General features: G+C 36.8%; 1 protein-coding gene and 1 long non-coding RNA gene across 5 annotated transcripts in view; one reads left to right on the plus strand and one right to left on the minus strand.

Moving 5' to 3' along the window:
* The window catches only part of LOC131434609 (sodium/potassium/calcium exchanger 5), a 68,773-nt gene extending 56,068 nt beyond the window's left edge, over positions 1–12,705 (minus strand). Inside the window, exon 1 of one of the 3 annotated variants that reach the window (XM_058601493.1) lies at positions 12,465–12,705. In XM_058601493.1, the coding sequence (XP_058457476.1) occupies positions 12,465–12,504 (40 nt within the window). In that variant the 5' untranslated portion in view covers positions 12,505–12,705. Of the gene's footprint in view, positions 1–11,703; positions 11,722–12,464 lie in introns of those variants that run through there. The other 2 variants (XM_058601492.1, XM_058601494.1) reach the window with 2 other exon arrangements.
* Positions 12,706–18,610: 5,905 nt separating this feature from the next.
* On the plus strand, positions 18,611–20,181 carry LOC131436524 (uncharacterized). 2 transcript variants are annotated; one of them, XR_009230638.1, is made up of 4 exons: positions 18,611–19,040; positions 19,102–19,172; positions 19,233–19,305; positions 19,389–20,181. It is a non-coding gene; the product is annotated as an uncharacterized LOC131436524 (long non-coding RNA). The 2 variants fall into 2 exon arrangements; XR_009230637.1 differs by having other exon boundaries at positions 18,611–19,172.
* Positions 20,182–21,519: the final 1,338 nt, after the last annotated feature.

Raw genomic sequence — 21,519 nt, forward strand, 5'->3', positions numbered from 1 at the left:
TTCTCTTCCTTCAACCGCTAGACAAATTTTTAGTTAGAAATTGATTTCCTTCAGATTGGTCTTTGATTACAAATAACCGTTATATATGCTAATTATACAACCTCGTTACAATTGCAAAATTTTTCAATTCAATGCAAAACTCTAATGCCTAAAAATGAAAGTTTCTAGTAGTCCACAGCGACTGGAAAGTCCACCTTATATGAAAACAATGAAAATATCTATGCGCTGCTTTTAGTATCATTTACTGCTGCGTGCTTACTGCGGAAGACCGCATGGGAGTTTTGTATCGAAAATCGTATTTCTATAATCTTTTGACAAGCCCTGCACGAAATGCGATTAACAATGATTTATGTGTTTCCGAGATGAGCCATCAATAACCGATTTGAATTATACTGCAAGGAAACGGCATGTGTAACAAACGTAACATCTACGAAAAACTGTAGCCCGATGTCTTCGAGCTACATTCCGGTTCGGTGCTTCACTTTCAAAAACGATCGATTAGTGGTGTCAAACTAGGCCAGTTTTTTTCGGAATTGTGGGCCGATTTTGACAAACTTAGATTCAAATGAAAAGTACATCTCCGATACTTGAGTTTATAGATTGAGTTAGCTGCTGGTCAAACGAACCAATTGCATTTATACAGATATCCAGTTTTTCTTTCCTTGAAATAGTGGTCAAAATCTCAAAAAACAGAAATCACTTCATTTCCTCAGAGACAGTAAAGTTGATTTTCAAAAACTCAGACTCAAATGAACGGTTTTACACGGATTGCTATTGATTTTTGTTCGGATCCGACTTCGGGTTCCAGAGCAACACGGCGAAGTGTGTTTAAAATTTCAAACCATCATTTGGAGCGAAAATGCAAGAAAAACGATGAAACTGTTTTAAGTATTAAGTTCTCGTTCAAATTTCAAAGAAAATTGTTTTGAAGAATACGTTAGTGATATTTATGATAGATATATTATACCTTATGATAAAAAAAGACCCGGAATTTTATTAAAAACGTGCTTAATCCACCTAGCAGTGAGATGATACCTTTTTTATCAATACCCATGTGTTTTTTGCATGAATATTTTTCGATGTTTCAGTTTTCATGACATTATTCTAATGTCCGTCGTTTTAAGTGGCAATTTGCGATTTTAATCATTTATTACTCTGTAATGTCGAAACTGCAAATCGGATCGAATTTGAATCTAAAAGTGTACCAATCGATTAAACATTCCATGATAAGTCGAAGTAATTTCCACTTTAGAGTTTACGGTAATTTAAGGTACTTCCACACGGAACGACCGAAATCAGCATTTTCGCGAAAAATTTAGTTGATGTGCTGATTTTAGTTAGTTATTTTTTGAGACAACTAAAAAAATCTTACTTTTGCTGATTTAGATTTTTTATTCTCATTCCCTTAATAATAATAAAATATTTGTTGAAATGACTATTTTTTTTAGTTGAATTCACAAATTAAACGTACTGTCATTTCTTAGCTAAGGCACACTTCATATCCAGTCAACTATTTTTTTAGTTGAATTAAAGAAATATAATGTTGTTTTCAACCAATATGAATGGTTGAATTGGCTTCTGCAATCTGCAGCTATATGGCGCCCTGTCACCGAAACGGTAACACCTTAATGACTACTAGCCACTAGATGGCACACTACTGCCGAAAAAAATTCAGACGCGGTTGTCTTTTCTATATTGGCAGGTATAAATACGATGTTGTGTTGGAGAAAAAGACATAAACGAAACGTAAACATCTTTTTGAATTTTTTTTCTTCTAAATCACTGTTTCTTCATTCTCACTGAAAACTTTGAGCACTCGGAAAACAAAAACCGAATACAAATAGTACACCGGACGGCGCAGCTCGGAAGGTTTGAAGATACAAAAAAACTTCATCACAATTAGAGTGAAACATTCGAAATTCACTTCACTGTTCCGCGTAAAAACATTATTACGCACAATCGCTTCAAGTGCGCACAAATTTTGAATAAATACGATTTCCACTAACAGTTTACGACATTTTTACATATCGGTTTAGAAATTTAAATAAAGATATATCGAACACATGCGAAAAACATCAAAACAATGTTCAAGCAGTTTCAATAAGACTGTCCTTTTTAGCTTTTCAATGGATTGTTTTGCTTTGACACTTCTCATGAGTTTTTGGCTAATAAACTTGTTAATAATACCCATTTCAGTTTTGTTTTTTTTGTGCTGTCCTTCAGTAATGATGGTGATAGATAAATAGAAACAAATTTTCTGATTTTAATAACAAAATTAGTTGTCAAAGAGAATTTCGTGTTGGATTGAAATATTGCTGGTTTGAGTCCAGGATATTCACCAACTAAACACATTCTCTAAAACTAAGAGTTTTTTCAGCAAAGTAAATTCTCAATTTTAACTAATTTTATAGTTATTTTGGAAATTTTGTTGTTAAAATCAACTAATTCAAAAACAGTAATACGAATTAGGCGTGGAGCTAATTTCGGTCGTTCCGTGCAGAGCCGGTATTCAGGAATCAACATAATCCAAACCGATTCGTATGGCCATAATCCAAACCGATTCGTATGGCGAATAAATTGCAATATTTTTGAGTCCAATTTTAAAGCTTTTCGGATTGTCATCTTCTATATCGCTTAGAATTTTAAAAATGCATCCTTCTACAATTCCAGAATTGGATAAAATTCTATTTATTTTAAATTGAATTTTAGTGTTTGAAATTCGATTTGGCTTTTTTTGAGAAAACGATTGAGCTTTGAGAAACGATTCGATACTGGAACCGGAATTCAAAATTCGGTGTAGCCGAAGTCAGACAAATTCACCTGAGTAGCTGTATACTTTACATTTGTTTAAAAATGTTCGAAAATCAATGTAGACATTTTTGAGAAATCGTAGTGCGAAATAAATTTTTGGGTGCTTTTCGAAACGAAAACTGAATACAACCAAAAATGAAATAAGTTTATTTAGTTATCGACTATCCAAATCTGCTAACCCGATAAACCCGATTAATTTATGTTAAATAAACATTTTTATACTCATCACCCTGTATCCCCGAAACCGGAAGTTGGATCTGACTGAAAAGCAAGATGTCTTATAGAATCTAAAGACTTTTCATTTGAATCTTAGATAATTCTTAGACTTCATTTGAATCTTAAAACGGTTCAGCCATTTACGAGAAAAATGAGTTACACAATTTTAATCTCGTTTTATACGTCCTCCTGTAGCTCCGGAACCAGAGGTCGGAACCAAACGTAATTCAGGGACCTTGTTTGGGAGCATACGACTTTTCATATAAATCTGAGTTTGTAGGAAACGGTTGAGTCATCTCCGAGAAAATTGAGTGAAATTATTTGTCACACACGCATTTGCTGATCTCGACGAACTGATTCGAATGGTATATGGCTGTTATGTAGCATTTATTGCTGTAAGTAGTTTAAATCAATATAATTATGGAATTGTTATCAACTCGAAAATGCTGCCATCATCTAGTTTATTTATGTCATGTTCGAACAATTATGTTACCAAAAACGAACCGTGCTAAAATCGTTCCGAGGCAAAATAGCATGCTGTACACAGTCTTTTGGGTACTTAGAAACAAATGTATGTAACACTATAAAAAATCGTGTTTCATGTTGCTCCCAAGCATTTCTTTGCCAGCCAGCGCTCAAAACTTCTACTGCTGGAATAGGGGAAAAAGTCGCTTACACAAAAATTTCGATATCTCCGTTAAAAGTGGACGGATTTTAACAATCTATGGCTTGTTGAATAGGTATTACCGTGCGGAATCTAAGTCTGAAAATATATTCTGTTTTCAAGGTCAATTGTGACAGATACTGTCAAAAATGATAATTTTGACATAAAACTTCGTATAACTCAAAAAGTAAACATCCGATCTCAAAACCATTTAATAGCGTTCTGGGTGACGGGAAGACTTTTCATTGGCGACTAGTTTGATCAAAATCGGTCCAGCCTCTGAGATCTCGACCTCTTAGTTGACAACACACATACAGACACACACACATACACACACGGACATTTGCTCAGTTCGTCGAGCTGAATCGATTGGTATATGACATTCGGCCCTCCGGGCCTCGGAAAATTTTTCTAAAGTTTGAGCGAATTCTATACCTATTTTTTATATTTATAAAAAAAGGTGAAACGCAAAATTTCAATTTTTAATAAATTTCTTTATTATCGCTTTCAAAGTACTCTCCTCCTGCGGCAATACATGCATGCCAACGCTTGATCCAATTTTCCATACAAGTTTTATAGGCCGCCGAACGTATGGCCTTTAGTTCACGCAGTGAAATCTCTTTTATGGTCTCTATGGTCTCAAAACGCGTTCCCCGCAATGGCAATTTGAGTCTAGGGAAGAGGAAAAAGTCACACGGGGCCATATCTGGAGATTACGGTGCTTGATTGATGATATTGGTTGAGTTTTTGGCCAAAAACTGCGACACAACCAACGCTGTGTGAGCCGGCGCATAGAATGAAATTCAGCTTTTTTGGCACCAGTCGAGAAGCGACGCGTTTCAAACCCAAAGCATCAGTTAAAATGTGTTCGGCTGATCCATAAAAGATGCCCAACAACACAGCAATCTCTCTAATCGGTACAGAACGATTTTGAAACACGATTTGCTTCGCCGATTCAATGTTTTCTTCAGTAACAGATGTTGTTGGGCGGCCAGGGATCTCATCATGATCCAAGCTTGTACGACCACCTTTGAAGCGTTTATACCACTAGTATGCCTGTGTTTTTCCTAGACACGATTCACCAAAGGCCTTTTCTAACATTTTCAACGTTTCGGAACACTTAAATCCATTTGCAACACAAAATTTGATGCACGCACGTTGTTCTAAATTTTCATCCATTATAAAAATCGCCACACGAAAATTTTTCAACTTCTTTGTATAGACGCCAAACAAAAACTAATCGTACGATATGCGTCAAAATTTGACAGAATGTGTATAAAAGTGTTGCCAACGTTGAGAGAATAAAAGTTTACCGATTGGACAAGCGCGGGAATTTTAAAATGAAAATTCCGGTTCTTTTTTTATCATAAGGTACGTCAAATATTTTCTAATATATGCCTATTTGAATTCAATCGCGCTCAGCCATTCCTGTGAAACGCCTTATCTTTTAAGCGCGTTTTATCAGAACTTTGTTTCTATTCCTTTCACACGATAGACAAGCAATTGAACCAATCGACAAAAATCTTTATCTATTTCGTAAGGTATTGACCAAGGTAGTGGATTATCTTCTTGAATATTAAAAAAAACTTGAACAACTTTTTTCATTAGAGACAAAGAACAAGATTTTCTTGCCAGTACGAAGCCAGGGATCACAACAAATTTACTCTAGTGGAACATTCTTCATCAGTTTTTGCAATGATTGAGTGTAAACATATTTTGTAGAAGCCAAATGTATGAAAAACAAGCGATTATAAATACACTCTCCTATTCAGTGCTTGAGCGGAAAATAGGTATAGAGCGAGAAGACTAGTGTTTGATGTTCGATGTACAATCTATCATGCCTTGCCGTGTTTCAGAGTTGTGTCTATTACAAGGTTCAGGGTGGCGAAATGGTAGCGCGTATGCACGGAATGCATAAGACAGCAGTCCTGTCTCTAAGATTCGAGTCCTGTCTCTGAGCGTATCTTCTTTCCAAAACAAAATCTTCTCTGTTAAGTTTTTCATTCATTTGGCTTCTCCAATATATGGTTCCACTCAATCATTGCAAAATCTGACCTTAGTTATATGGCGACTTTACGTCAAACGAACTGAAATTGCAATGCATAGTGGCCCGGATGCACAATTTAGGGGGACAAACAAAAATTGCGGCTTTGAATCATAATTTGTATAAAAAAGCATATATTTTCAATTTTTTTCTAGTTTCGTATTCAACACATCAGTGCTTAAAGCAGTTCAAATTGAACTGCCATTTCCGTCTAGTATTTCAATTTAAACCGGTGCAATTTGAACCGCTTTAATCACTGATGAGCCGAAGGCGAAACGTGAAGAAAATTTAAATTAAAAATGGTTTTTAAAATCAAAAATTCCCTTGCTTTCGTTCTAGCAGTGGCGTAACTAGAGAGGGGCATATCAATTCTTTTGCCCACTAAATCAACGATGGGGGCGGCAAATCAAGATTTGTCCTGAGCTCAAATCTTCCTAGATACGCCACTGCGTTCGAGTCACCAGAAAGAATATTGCATTTCGGTTCAATACCCGTAAAGTCTTTACATAAATAGTGTAAACTTTGCGTCTGCTTAGCGATTTAAATTGAACTGCTAGGTGGAGATGGCAGTTCAATTTGAAATGTTTTAATCAATGATGAGTCGAAGGCGAAACGTGAAGAAAATTGAAATGATCAGTGTTAAAGAAGACATCTTTGGATATAAGGGATATTAAAGTATTAGATATCTTCTCACAAAATACTCATCCATTGGACGTGGATGAGTAAGACTGTCAGTTCAATTCAGTTTTTGTTAAAATGACGCTAAAAAGAAATGATTTTGGACCAAAACCTTTTTGTCAAAAGATTGAATTGAACCATAAGTGAAATACGTTTGAAATATAAAGACTGTCCCAGAAAGTATGGAAGCAACCAAAAACCGCTGCCATTTCGCAATGGTTCAGAATCTGTCAATTTTTATAGCTGCGTCCTGTTGTTTACATTCTTCTCTAAGCACTTGTGCAGTTGATTATTCGTTTTCATTAGTTTGTTTCGAAATGCGTTGACTTTCAGCAGAATAACGTCGAAAAATTGTGTACAAATGGTGCACAGAACGCGGACTGTCACTGAGAAAGATAGAAAAAATGGAAGGAGTAAGTGAAAAAGCCGTGCGAAATGCAATCAGGAAGTTCGGTGAGGACAACACCTTTGAGGATGAACCGAAAACGGGTTGAAAAAAGGTCCAGCTAACCCTCAGTTGGATAAACGTATACTTAAAGGCGTTCGAGCAAAACAAGAAGGTTGCAGTTCGGGATGTGGCCAAAAAAGTGGGCACTTCCAAGTCAAATGTTCTTCATGCTAAAGAACGTTTGAATCTTCGAACCTATAAGAAACAGAAACAACCAAAACGTAGTCCGAAACAAGAAGCATCGATCGAAACCGAGGGTTTTAAAGCTGTTCGATTCTTGCTGGAAATTCGAACTGCATAATCATGGACGACGAAACCTACGTGAAACTCGATTACAAATCCTTGCCGAGACCACAATATTATACGGTGCGAGAAGGGCAAGTGTTAAACCAGTCCGAGACATCGATTGAAGTCGAAAAATTTGGAAGAAAGCTATGGTCTGGCAAGCAATTTGTAGCTGCGTTAAGTTTTCGAAACCCTTCATCACCACTGCTTCAATGAACAGCGAAATATACATCTAGGAATGTTTACAAAAACGACTTCTTTCCATGATTCAAAGCCACAAGGATCCTGTTGTCTTCTGGTCAGATCTTCTGGTCATGTTGGCGGTTCAATACATAGGGCGCTGGTCTTACAAACCAGTAGTCGTATGTTGGAGGCCCGACCTGGAAGGATTCGGAGTGTCAGTAGAATCGTAGCACTAGCCATGCAATGGTTCTGTACACTCTGAATCGGCAGCGAAGTCTGTTGAAACAGAAGTTCAAATTCCGCTACAGGAATGTAATACCAAGGCTTTGTTTTATGGTATACTACCAAAAATGTCACTTTCGTCTCAAAAGACATGAATCCACCAAATTGCCCACAACTTCGACCAATTGAGGAATTTTGGGCAATAACGAAGGCACATCTTAGGAAACATGTTTCGGCAGCCGAAACCATTCAACAGTTCGAAAAAGATTGGAAAAAAGTGTCAAATATTGTCGCCAAGAGGTCTGTACGGAATTTAATGAGGAACGTTCGCAAGAAGGTGCGCCAGCTAGTCTACAATGGCTAAGTAGCAAATGTTGAGAATAATATTCTGTTGTTGTAATCTAATATTATCAGTATATCGAATAAAATTTGGATATGTAACACTTGTGAATTATTTACAGCGAAATCAAAGTGCGTCCATACTTTCTGGGACAGTCTTTATTTGCTGTTTGATTTATGGAATTATCTATAGGTTTCAATATGATTGCACTTAAATAAGATTTGAAGTGATTTACATTTGCATTCCAAGTGCCCAGTCATATGCGGCGAAGTTAAGTGTAGAACACTTCATCCCAACGTATCGATTTTTATTAGTGTAGTTAGTAAATTACACACACGTATCATTAACTTCACTGTTAATTTTGCTGAAACATACATCGATACAGACTCAAAATTTATTTTTCCATGTTAGTAGATGTAATATTGTGTCATCACCGGTATGCTTGAACTTACGTCAAGCGTAAATTTAATTTTTTTTAAGAGTGTAGTACATAAATCCATTTTCCCTACACGCTCTTTGAACATAAATCATGGTTTGAGTTGCGATTACTCAAATTCATAAACTGGAACAATATGTCAAAATTTGAGTATGGATTTGAGTAAAGTGAACTCGTTGTTATGAGTTCTCTCGCATTTATTCATACATTAGAGTAAGCGTTGAGTTTTTGAACATTTGAGTGAAAAAAAATACTTCTCGCAGTTCAGAGCGTTTTCATTCTCGGAATATTCTCATAGAAATAAAGAATGCAAGAATACGTCGTTTTCCATTGCCGTTTCTAGATCCGGTTCTGAAAACATGAATCAACGTCAATCATCGATGTTTTGTGGTTTCAGTTATGCTTAGTGAAAAGCCCAACATAAGGATATCAAAATAATTCAATTTTGACTCCAAACCGTTCAAAAGGAAACGGTTTTGAATCACTATTTTGCGCATTCAAAAGAAAGAAGAATAACTGTATATAAAAATAACGAAGAAAAGTTTCTTCATTTTGAGAGCAAGGAACTGCAATTTTGAGTTGAACTTACTCAAATTTTGAACAAAATATTTTTTTCTTATTTTGAGTAAAAATTACTCAAGTTTTGAAAATGAGTAGATAAGTGGAACTCAAGTTTAGAGTACGTGCACTTTTAATGAATTTGAGTGATGTGTCACTCAATTTTGAGTTATGTTCAATAAGGGTATACAAAAATAAATCACTTCATTGCAGAAGCAAATGATCTCTTAATAGTTATAACCACTTAACTGTCAACAATTTAAATTTAACAGATATTGCAATGAATAATACATTTTAAAAAAAGTAGCAAACACGAAAACGACCGAAAAACTGATAAAAAAAATTTGAACAAGTTTCTTTTCATCTTTTCTACATTTGTTTTTGACAATTTATTTATTGCACAATTCAATGTGATTTTGAGTACAAATAGGTCTGATTTTTTGCAAGTTTTTCAACATATGCTATGGATATAAAGCTAAAATGAAGATAAATTTCTGTGCATCAAACACTCATTACCGCTAGAGATGGTCGGGTATAGAGATTCTTATACCCGAACACGACCCGTACTCGAGTGATCAGCACAAAAATTTACCGACACCCGATAAAAAATTTAAAAAATTACCCGTACCCGATCAAAAATTTAAAAAAAATACCCGTACCCGACCGGTACCCGATAACATGTAAAAAATTTTACCCATACCTGATTGAAAATTGCCTGTACCCGTACCCGACCCGAATGAGTAATAAAAATTTTACCAAAATTCAGGATGGAAAAAAAAAGTGTTTTAGATAGCGAGCCGTATCAGGCTCTAGTTGGTAAGTAAAATACATTAAAATGCTTGTTTACATTTAAACATATAAATACACTGTGAAACATGAATAGATTTCCAATGGCTTTGGTACTTTCCACAAATTTTTCGAGAAGCATATTTACCCAAAATGTCGTAATACCCGTTGTATTCAATTTTGGGTAGGTATGGTTTTTACGAAATAGTGCGACTTTTGATTCAATTCTTTAGAACCACAAGTAAATGTGCTCATTATCTTGACACACAAATAAAAATTCACATTCGAATCACGTAAAATGGTTACAAATGTCTAATTGAATATTATACGTGACGAAAATGAATGTTATGCGAACATCCCCTAAAATGAATAGAGTATCATAAGTTTGTTTACGTGAATTGACCAAACATCAAATAATGTATTCCCGGTGTGAAAAATTCAATTTTGAAAATGGTGAACAGTGAGTCTTTCAAGTGTAAGTAGTTTGAATATACGAGAGAAATTTTTTTTGGTTAGAATTTTTTACTACAAAGCAAAATGGATTATGATTTTGATTTAAATTCATCTGTCAAATATGTCCGTTTTGTTTGGTTTGTTTTGTTTTGTTTTTGAAGTTTTTCTGAAATAAATGTTTTTATGGTAAGAATCCTAATGATTTATATGAAAATTTGAGAAAATCTTCAACCAATATAATAAAATAACAGTTGCTGGTATCTAAATGTGATATGAGTACTACACTACATTATAAAAAAAAGTAGGGTGGAAAATATTCAAATAACTTTTCACGTAACTATAATGTGATCGTTTATTTTTAAATGAAGAAAAGAAATGTTTTTCTGGAAAAAGATGCCAGTTGTCAGGTCTGGTCCTAGGCGCGAATGTCAAAACCCCTTGAATCAAATTGTTGATTTTTTTGGAAGAACTGTTTTGCAATAAAAAATTCTCGTCAACGTGTAAACATATTTATGTAAAGTACAGATGGTCGGGTAATCGATCAAAAAAAAAATTTACCGGGTACCCGAGTGAGCAGTAAAATTTTTTACCCATACCCGATTGGAAATAAAAATTTTTACCCGGACCCGACCAAAAACCCGTCGGGTACGGGTACGGGTCGGGTAATTACCGCATGATTTTTAAAAGAAACAAAAACTGCCATGCGGCTCCATAATCAACATGTGATTCGCTTCAGGATCGTTGTGGAAGAATGCACTGGTTATGAGATTAGAGAATTAGAAATAATGATGAGAAATGTTTTTGAGGAGTCTAGCTTCCGAATGACATTCATCATCAGATAATCTTTTCGGTGAGTAAAAGAAAATTTCTTGCCGTTTGTTCGGTAGACTTCAGTTGGCAATTGATTCATCTTTTGTTCAAATATGACGGGGTCAAGAAGTCGCTACTGCCGTTAACCTGCAACTTCTATTGATAGGAACCGCCTTCAGAGGCCAGTGAATAGATCAGAACGGATGACTGACTGACTGACTGATTCTTCCGTAGCTCTTCACGGGTCTTTTTACTGGGGTCATACATATGCACACATCACAAAATATATCACTTTAATTCAATTAAACCCATATTCCAACCAATAAAAATATGAGTATAGAAGCGAAAGGAAAGAAGCGAACGAACGGAGAATGATCTTGCTGAAGTACCGCGCGATGTGTGTTGAGCAAATTTTCGCTACCAATCTGAAGATGGCCTATTATACGGTTTTCCTCGTGTCGCTCGTCCTGCCCCCTGTAATCAATCTACCTTTTGGTGCAGGCATATTTCAACTGTGTACTAGTAATACTATTTGTCTTCAAATTTCATTCATGGCACGCGAACTGCTGTAGACAGCTATAGATTGTAATGAACCAAATGTCTTCGGCGTTAGCGATGCTAAAAGTGCTACCTAGTTGTTAAGCATCCAACGGGATTAATTGAACCTGATTGTTGTTGAATTCAGCATCTTTTTATCGAATAAATAACTTATTATACTCTTCCTGGCCTCGGTCGCACTCGGAAGTTTGTGGCTTTGCATTGTGCTTACCGTCACTTGTATATCTAAGCACTTGTAAAGTGGGGACCTACTTGTAGCGAGAGTTTTCTGTGTAAAATAGGAACACAAAAGATCGCGAGATCGTCGCTGCTGTTCGCGACCAAATATCATAAGTTGAGTTTCTAGCATCACACCTCAGAACTTGGAATCGGTATAGTGAATGTGTACGTGTTCAAACACAACGACAGTATCCGTTGCTACTCTTGCAGTCAATACATGCGATGCTTATATTCGTTGCCATTATTTCCTTCTGCTTTGCAGCGATACAGTTTTGTATTTATTCGAAGTCACTTTGCATACTGGATAGAACTGGTCACCCATTGGTCAAATTAAGCACATCTTATGATAACCCGTACATAGCTGTATCCCCCAAAAGGAGCACGTACACTACTTTACCGCGGCAATAGTTAAACCACTTTATTTTTCAATCTTGTCATTTTTTGAATTAAGTTAAGCATTCTCTTCTCTGATATTCAGCTGAAGATCACAGACTGCCTATGGATTCCGAAAGCCTACAATCATACTGCTCCGGTATGCTGTATTGTTCTGTTCTGTTCTACTGTTTTTCAATGCGAACGCCATCATTTCATTAGAACTCCAACAACGACCACACAACTCCACACGACAATCAACGCACAGCACAATTCAAAACGACACTACTGTCTGGCAAAACCGAACGGCTAACCAGAACCGATTAGTGATACTGATCCCAGATGAAACCCAGCCAACAAAAATTAGAACGATCTTAGTACCGTTAGTTCTCACCAAACCCCAAAAGTCCGTTTCGGCCATGTTACTCAAATCACAGTCCAATGCAAACTGAAGCGCCAATCCCAATTTGCGCCTATGTATAGCTTTCCTCTCCACGAAGCAACAACGGTGCCGGCAGCGTGATCCGGACCAGAAACCGACTAAATCCACGAGATGTTGAACGCACGACGGACCGGGTCAATCTGTCTCGCCTGTACCAACCGACCGACCGACCGGCTACAGCGTCAATCGAGCGCATCGCCTTTCTGCTGAATATTATGCGATTGTCATCAATTAATGGTGCTCTCTCGCCCGAGTCTCAAATCAACGGTCAAACGCTCTTGGGTTTGAATTGGGTGTAGATAGGCGCTGCTACTAGCGTTGCTGGATGCCGACGGGTAGAATCTATTTTTCCCAATACATACCTTTTGTCATGTGGAATCGGTGAGCTAAGGTCGGTTGATTTGTACTGGAAACTGTAGCGTAGCAATAGTAGGCACTTGTTTATCGTACACAACATTGTAGTAAATGTCATTAAAACTAAAAAATTATCCTATTTTCTGTTTGTGTGCAACTAAACCAACACTAATTGTTGTTCTTCTCTGAGGAAATTTTTGGGCTTGCGCTAAAAAAATGCCGGAGGACCAAATTTTAAACACCATTCGAATCAGTTCGTCGAGATCACAGAATGCCTGTGAGTGTGTATGTATAAGTGTGTATTACGTTCGTATCACTTTTGTTGGCTCGCTTTTTTTGAAGATGACACTAACTCAGATTCAATTTTCAGAAACTTACATTCAATCAAAAGGTTTTGTAGTCCCATACAATTTCCGAAATCGAGAAAAAATATTGATGTCAAAAGTCTTAGAATTGCATGAAACGTCGAGATATAGTCACCTCGAAAAACAAATTTTTTTAGGCCCTTTTAAAAGCTATTGCTAGGCCATTGATCAAGTTCGAAGATCAAATGGTTGTGACTTTTGATTTCGGAGATATGGTGGTATAAGTGACGTAACCGACAAAACGCGTTGTTTTTTTAAGCTTATTAAAATCGTTGGTGATTGCCGAAAATTTGACAGAAGCTGCTCGATATTTTTCTAAATTGTATACAACATTTTCAATCCAGTAGAAGATGCTACAAGAACTCGTGTCTCTAAACCGTGAGAGAATTTTTTATCCAATAATATAATATAATTTTTTCAGGCACACTGCTTAAGCTCTAAGACGCCAGCTTTTTTCTAATTTTAGGTAACGACTAACATAAAACTGTAATATTGTATAGTTGCACTATTTATGTACCATTTAATTACACTATTTCACTGTCACGTTGTTACACTTTCACAAAGTCACTATGCTTTATTGAAGCATAACAAACGTTACAATACATATACGCGTATTTCAGAATGTTATTTACATCATTCTTCAGTGTATCAGTTTTATAAGTTTGTTCGAAAGAATGCTGTAGTGCTGCTCTTTTTATACGAAATGTCTTATTGTCAACGGGTAAAAACGGGAAGAAACAGTTAGTAACAAACGGGAAGGACGGTAGTTTGATTGTCAGCGGAGGGTAACAAACTGAAGAAGTGGGAGATTAAGAGATTAAGTATTTTCTAAATCTATTTGTATCTTATGTGTCGGTAATAACTTGAATAGCCAGGAGGGCTTATTTCCTTGGTCACGATTTAATAAAGAAATGGAGTTATTTTTGAAGATTTCTAAACTTTCGGCTGTGTCTAATTTCCATGGGTTGAAAATTAGTCTTATGATTTTTATGACCTTGGTAGTGAGTTCATGATCTTCGGAAAAGGCATGTTCAGCTACTTTTGACTTGAAATGATGTGGTAGTCCTTTCTCTAATTCTTTAGATGCTTTCGCTATTTCAGCGACGTGCTCTTTGAAACGGATGTCTACTGTTCTCTTTGTTTGTCCAATATATATTTTATCACAATGAGAACACGAGATTTTGTATACCCCAGATTTTTTCAAATTGTCCGTAGGATCTTTTGTAGAACCTAGTAAATTTTTCAATTGACAGTTCATGCTGCTGAATACTGAACTGCCATTTTGTGTTGGTGGGAATGATTAGAAGTATTTGGTATGACCCGATTCGTGTTGGTTGGCTTCCTGTATATCTCGAAATTTAAGGTTTTGCCTCTCTGACAATGAGGATATCTAAGAAAGGTAAACTGTTGTCTTTCTCCTCCTCATAGGTAAATTTAATGTTTTCATGTAAGTAATTAATCATTTGTAAGAAAGTTGATAAATCATTGCGTTTGACGATACAGAATATATCATCAACGTATCTCCACCAGCGATTAGGTAATAACCCCTTCAAAAGTTCTTCAAGATTTGCCATAAACAATTCGCATAAAAACGGAGAGAGCGGATTACCCATTGGTGCCCCTTGTACCTGTACCTGTTCCAATAGATTGATTGAGTCCTTCACCGGGACACTTGGGAATAAGGCGGTTACATCGAATGATACCATTATTTCGTCTTCTTCGATTTCACCAGAGTTTTGAAGTTGAGTCGTAAATTCTTGTGTGTTGGGTATTGATTTACTGAAAAAAATTTTTGGCATAGAATGGAATTCTTTTACTAGCCATTTGGCGATTTTTTGGGTAGGGGCTCCTACTGCAGAAATAATTTCCCGTATTTCGTTACCCGGTTTGTGAACCTTTGGTAGTCCTTTTATTTTGGGTAAAGAAGGGTTAGGAACTTTGAGGTAATTGAGGTTGATATCGAAGTTTGGATATCATTAGAGAAGAGTTTTATCCACTTTTTTGATAATTTTAGGAAGGGGGTCGGTTCTTTGTTTCCTATAAGGACCATCATAATTTTTTTTGGGTTATCAAGTTATCATAATCTTGTTTGTCCATAATAACTACTTTATTTCCCTTGTCAGCCTTAACATAAAAAACAGGCTTTTCTCGCAATTGTTTCACTAGTCCTTTTTCATATATGGTTTGATGATTATTCAAAGAAGTACTTTTAATGACGTCAGCTACAATAGTTCTGGCGTCATTAATTTGAGGAAAGGAAAGATCACAGTTATTTAAACCTGTTTCTATGTCTATAATAACATGTTTGAAATTTACTTTTGAAGAAATTGCATAATTTAAACCAAAATTTAGAAGATGAACGATTTACAAGAAAATCCTCCAAAAATTGTACTAGAGGTTTTGGGGGGCGGTCTGAAAAATGTTTGGAACGTAAATTTTCGAATTTCTGATGAAGAAGAATTCGTTTGCGTTCGGATTCACAATGTTCTGCAATTTTTACTTTGTTTAGAAACATGAAATATATTTAGAAAAACACTTTAAACAAATGTGAATTTTTACAGTGCTAAGAAATTATTTCCTTTCGCAACTTTTAAATATGTATTTTTAAGGAGATGTACATGTGGCAAGCCTGTTTCGCACGGCATATTTCGAATGTGATGCTTTTGGTAAGAAATAAAGAAAATTCAATTAATTCCTAATGGTGATCTGTGGGACTGAAAAGAGGGTTTAAATTGTCTCGACCAACAGGATCTGCATTTAGACAGAACTGAGATGGCTCTTGGCGTGTACACTCGGTAAACTCGTCCGAAATTTGATTCCGAATTCATTGTGATTTTCAATTGGATTCCAAAGAAAAGATACATTTGGAACTCACAATCAATTCCGACTCAAATTCCGGACAACTTAAATTAGAAGTGCTCCCATGACGACTTGACTCCCACTGACAGGACTTTGGTGTGGTTTTGTTGTGTGCCCGGCTGCGACTGTTCTTTGGCACAATTTTGCTGTTCAGCGCTCGCTTCATTCCAAAAACGTTAGGTCTTCGATGTTGCTCTTCCGTACGTTTTGCTTCGACAATCGCTGTTCAGATGATGAGATAAATGGAATGAAATGGAATCTTTTATGCCGCTGCAGTTGCACAGCAGCAGATACTCTCTTCCTCAGAACGCGTTCTGATTCGCTGGTGCTGACATGGGTCAAATTAGACAGATTTTTAAATAGTGTACTAGTGAAACACTTCAATGATGTTGCAATACACGTTCAAGTTCAAAAATGTCGAATCTATTGGTAGTTAGATTATATAAATCCTTCTACAGATCACTGAGCTATGAGTTTTCAAAATACGTGAAAGGTTACACGCGTTGATACCAAACATTTCAGAAAAGTTTAATTTTGAATCATTTTAGATTATGACATACAACTGAAAATTTTATCATAAAAATTATGTTGATACGTTAGATACAACAGGAGATGTTCACGATCAAAAACTTATCACTCTTTTAGAAAATTTAGAAAAGGGAATCGTATTTACGACAAAAGTGTCCACGTTTTTCTCAGAAGCCGCTGGATCGATTCCCACAATTGACAATCAAATGAAATGCTCCAGAAGCACAGCCCAATAAGTATAAAACTTGTGCATAAACTAGTATAACCTTTAAAACTGAAACAGTTCTCGGATCAGTTAGGTTATCTCTGTGAAATCTCATATTCCACTATTATAGATACTTCCGGGACCGGAGAACGAGAGCCGGTATAATCGAAGTCGGTTCTGAGAGAAGTGAGTGAGATCCATTTCTTAGAATATGAAAAAACTCACTAAACTCGGGTCACTGCCAGTTTCAGTTAAATTATCATTTACATGAAAACAACAACTGTCTCATCACTACATGCGTTTTAACTATAACAATGTTCGTTCATGTGTTAATAAAATCAAGTTACAATATAAACAAAATTAAGGAATTTGGTTGCGTATGTGTAAAAGTGAAAATCAAAATATGTTCTGCGGACTGTGTCACATATTTACTTCCTATTTTCAGACACTTAAAAGTAGAGTAAGTTTTGCCTCTAATTTTTGCCGAGACGATTACCAATCACTCGACTGTACAAATCTCGGCATTCTTGCCGAGATTCAGCAATAAAATTTAAGTGTATATGACATAATATAATAATAGTTGAAAAAATCACTACTGCTTTTTTATGAGGAAAGACCCGTATCGATTTTGATCGATATGATTCAAAGATCAACTCATCAATTACTCCTGACAAGGAAAGATCAGTAGCTTTTTTGGGGAAGATCACAAGCGATCATCTTAGATAGCGATTAAAAATTGATTTTTTTTTATCTTGATTTTCCCAGCCCCGTTAACAGGCTGGGCGAAGAAAGTCGTCGATTTGAATTTTTTCTGAGTCGAATGAAAATTCTCTGAAACTGAAATTAACTAATGATAACTAAAACTCAGACTTTCCAGTTTTTTCAGGAATCGATTCGCTTTAAAGACTGTCTCAGAAAGTATGGACGCACTTTTATTTCGCTGTAAATAATTCACAAGTGTTAGATATTCAAATTTTATTCTATATACTGAATATATTAGACTACAACCACAGAAAATTATTCTCAACATTTGCCACTTAGCCATTGTAGAGTAGCTGGCGCACCTTCTTGCGAACGTTCCTCATTAAATTCCGTACAGACTTCTTGTCGACAAGTTTTGACACTTTTTTCCAATCTTTTTCGAACTGTTGAATGGTTTCGGCTGCCGAGACATGTTTCCTAAGATTTGCCTTCGTTAATGCCCAAAATTTCTCAATTGTTCGAAGTTGTGGGCAATTTGGTGGATTTATGTCTTTTGGGACGAAAGTGACATTTTTTGTAGTATACCAGTCTACTGTTGATTTCGAGTAGTGGCAAGAAGCAAGATCTGGCCAGAAGACAACAGGATCCTTCTGGCTTCGAATCATGGGTAGAAATCGTATACCAGTCTACTGTTGATTTCGAGTAGTGGCAAGAAGCAAGATCTGGCCAGAAGACAACAGGATCCTTGTGGCTTCGAATCATGGGTAGAAGTCGTTTCCGTGAACATTCCTTGATGTATATTTCACTGTTTATTGAAGCAGTGGTGATGAAGGGTTTCGAAATCTTACCGCAGCTACAATTTGCTTGCCAGACCATTGCTTTCTTACAAAATTTTTCGACTTCAATCGATGTCGCGGACTGGTTTAACACTTGCCCTTCTCGCACCGTATAATATTGTGGTCCCGGCAAGGATTTGTAATCGAGTTTTACGTAGGTTTCGTCGTCCATGATTATGCAGTTCAAATTTCCAGCAGGAATTGTATTGTACAGCTTTCGAACCTGTAACCATATGTTACATTGATTAATTGTTGGCTCCGCCACAATCCAAATGTAGCGAAGACACATGCTCGAGTTCCCAGATTCCTGAACCCAACTCAGATCATTACCGTCACAGTGTGGGTGATAGCCTTCCACGTCCAGTCTTATGGCTGAGACGGATGGGTCACTTATCACGGAAAGTGTTGCATGTACTCAACCAGGGTGTTTCATTATGACGGTGTGAACATTGCGTTACGGTATATGTCACCTATGGCGGTTGCAGCCAGGAAAAGGGCTGCCAATATTTGATAACATAATTGTCAGAGCTGATAGTATTGGGATAACGATGACATTTATCTTGATACTACCGGTATTTATCTTCACTCGGCAGAGTGCCAGAATAATTCTTTCGCATGTGAACGCTTGAAGAAGTCAGAAGTGCGCGCGGTATTTGTAGTTTAATTGTATTTTCATTTTAATTCTAGTAAAGTGGTGTAAAGTATTAATAGTGTTTCATTTTTGTAGATAACGTTAGGAAAGTAAAAGTTCGAGATTTAAAAGTTCTTAAATTACGCAAAATTGTGTTAGTACGTTTAGTAAGTCAAGGATTGAAAATGTCATAATTATTAAAATAGAAAAAAAGTTATATATTTTAGATAGTGATAAAAAAAGCCGATAGAAATACGGAAGACATACACAACATTTATACAAATTAAAACGTTATAAAAGGTAAAATTCTAAAATCAATATGGGTGTAAAGTTGGTGTAGGTTAGGAGTTACATGCGCTCTATGCTAATTATCTGTTGGGCAGGTCCTCAACGGGCCTTTTATTCTTGGGCTTCGAACGTTGTTCGGAGTTTCTTTTCGCAGGCTCACAATGTCTCGAGCGAGGAGCGACGATTAATCCGGAATTAAGTTCACCGCGAAGGGCAATTATAAAACTATTAATCGAACGACGTCATTGTCATCGGAGAAGCCATTGTCATCGAAGACGCCATTACAAATTCCAGCGTCCATGGTCATTCTCAACGCCATTACTAGCTCCGGCGCCATTACCATCGCTGACGGTTGTCGCGCTATGAGCTGTCAGGAAAGCCAGATCACCGATTACTTCGAGGAAATATACATCCGGGATCGCCAAACTTTCCCCACCAGACCTGCACCAACAAAAACCGAGCAAAAGCGCAAGTAGAAAAACCCATAAAGTGACGTCACTAGCTTTAAGTTAAACTCAGTTAGTCAGAATAAATGTTGAAAATGTTAATTAGGAACCGTTAGCCTAGTTTCTATATAATGAGCGAAATTAGTACAAGTACACCATTCTTGATCTCGTTCTCCGGACTCTAAAGGAGTCGCCATCCCTCGTCTTCGAGTGTTCTCCCAAAGAAGACCTTCTGGTTTCGCCTTTGAGTAAAACTAAAATATTGAATCAACCTTTTGGTTGTCCACCCTGGTTCTCGACGGTTATCGGTGTTTCGGTTTCATACGGTTCCCGTTAGAAGTGAGTACCGTGGTGAGTATATGCAAGGCTCAAACAAGTAGTAGTGATTGTGAACATAATTTCCCCTCTAACCACCCACTGAGCAAGTCGAGGGGTTACAAATTGGCGCCCAACATTAAAAATCCACAATACAGTTTTTTTTTCTTAAAATCCCTACGGAGGGAGTATTAAACAGCACGCTGTTAATTAAAATTTGCTTCGTCCTCTGAACGAAAGCTACTAACATTTCGAATATGGAGATTGAATTTGACATGCAATACAAACATTTGCTCGTCCATCACCTGGATAGGGATGAAATCGCGTATGAGCTCGCGATCCGCGGAATCGATTTTACAGAAACGGAAACGCGCGCGGCCCTTGCGAGACGCTTGAAGGAGAAATTAAAATCGGGAAATGACCTTGATATTGATTACAATCGTCTTGATTTGACGGTAGATTCTGAAATTCAGATTATCGATACGAAAGTTAAGGAAATTAAAGATTACCTTATTCACCCCAAAAATTATGATGGCAATCGCGAAAGTTTAAAAACGCGATTGGTGCACTACTTTGCACGGGCAAAGCGGGCATCGGAGAATACGGATAACGAGGATGATTTAACAGATTTAGATACGTTAGTGGCATGTATTCGCGGCGCGTATAATATGCATTTTTCTTTATTCTCGCCCCTTGGGCAGCAAGAGTTAGTAAACCAAATGAATGAATCGATGACGAATTTGTCAATCGATCCGAAAGACTTGATCGGCGGTCAAAAGTCTACAGGTTCGTCTAGTCAAGACGATAATGATGAGTTCGTTACGCCAGGAAAACATTTAAAACGAAATTTAAAATCAGTTTATAAATTACCCACTGAAGGGAATATGCCTTCAAACAGTTGGCTTCCGTTTATGATGCATCCAGGTGCATACCCTTGGTGGTTTGGTCCCCAACAAATGCCTAATGGGTTGGTTCGAAAAATGCTTCATTTTGGGAAAAAAGATAAGGTGTCCAGTCAAGTAGACCTGGGGAGTGATCCTAAGGATAAAAATAGGAAGAATTTAGGAAAAAATGAAAAGAAGAATGTGTCACAAATTTCGCAACAATCGTCGTCGGAAATTGACTCCGGTAGCTCGTCAGACGAGACACACAAATCTCGTAAATCGAATAGGAATTTAGAATATCGTCGTCAGAACTATCGGTCGAGAAAATCTGAAAAAAGTAGACCAGTTTCGGATTGGCGTTTAAAATACGACGGTTCGGATGATGGACAGTTATTGATGAAGTTTTTACGGGAAGTAGAGTTTTACGCGAAATCGGAAAACATGTCCACCAGAGAATTGTTCCGGTCAGCGATTCATCTGTTTAGTGGACCGGCGAAAACATGGTATATGACGGGTTTCGAAAATGAAGATTTTGCGACTTGGGATGAGCTTAAGGAGCAACTCAAGAAAGAATTTTTGAG

The sequence above is a fragment of the Malaya genurostris genome, chromosome 3 (assembly GCF_030247185.1).
Source record: "Malaya genurostris strain Urasoe2022 chromosome 3, Malgen_1.1, whole genome shotgun sequence".
Lineage (NCBI taxonomy): Eukaryota > Metazoa > Arthropoda > Insecta > Diptera > Culicidae > Malaya > Malaya genurostris.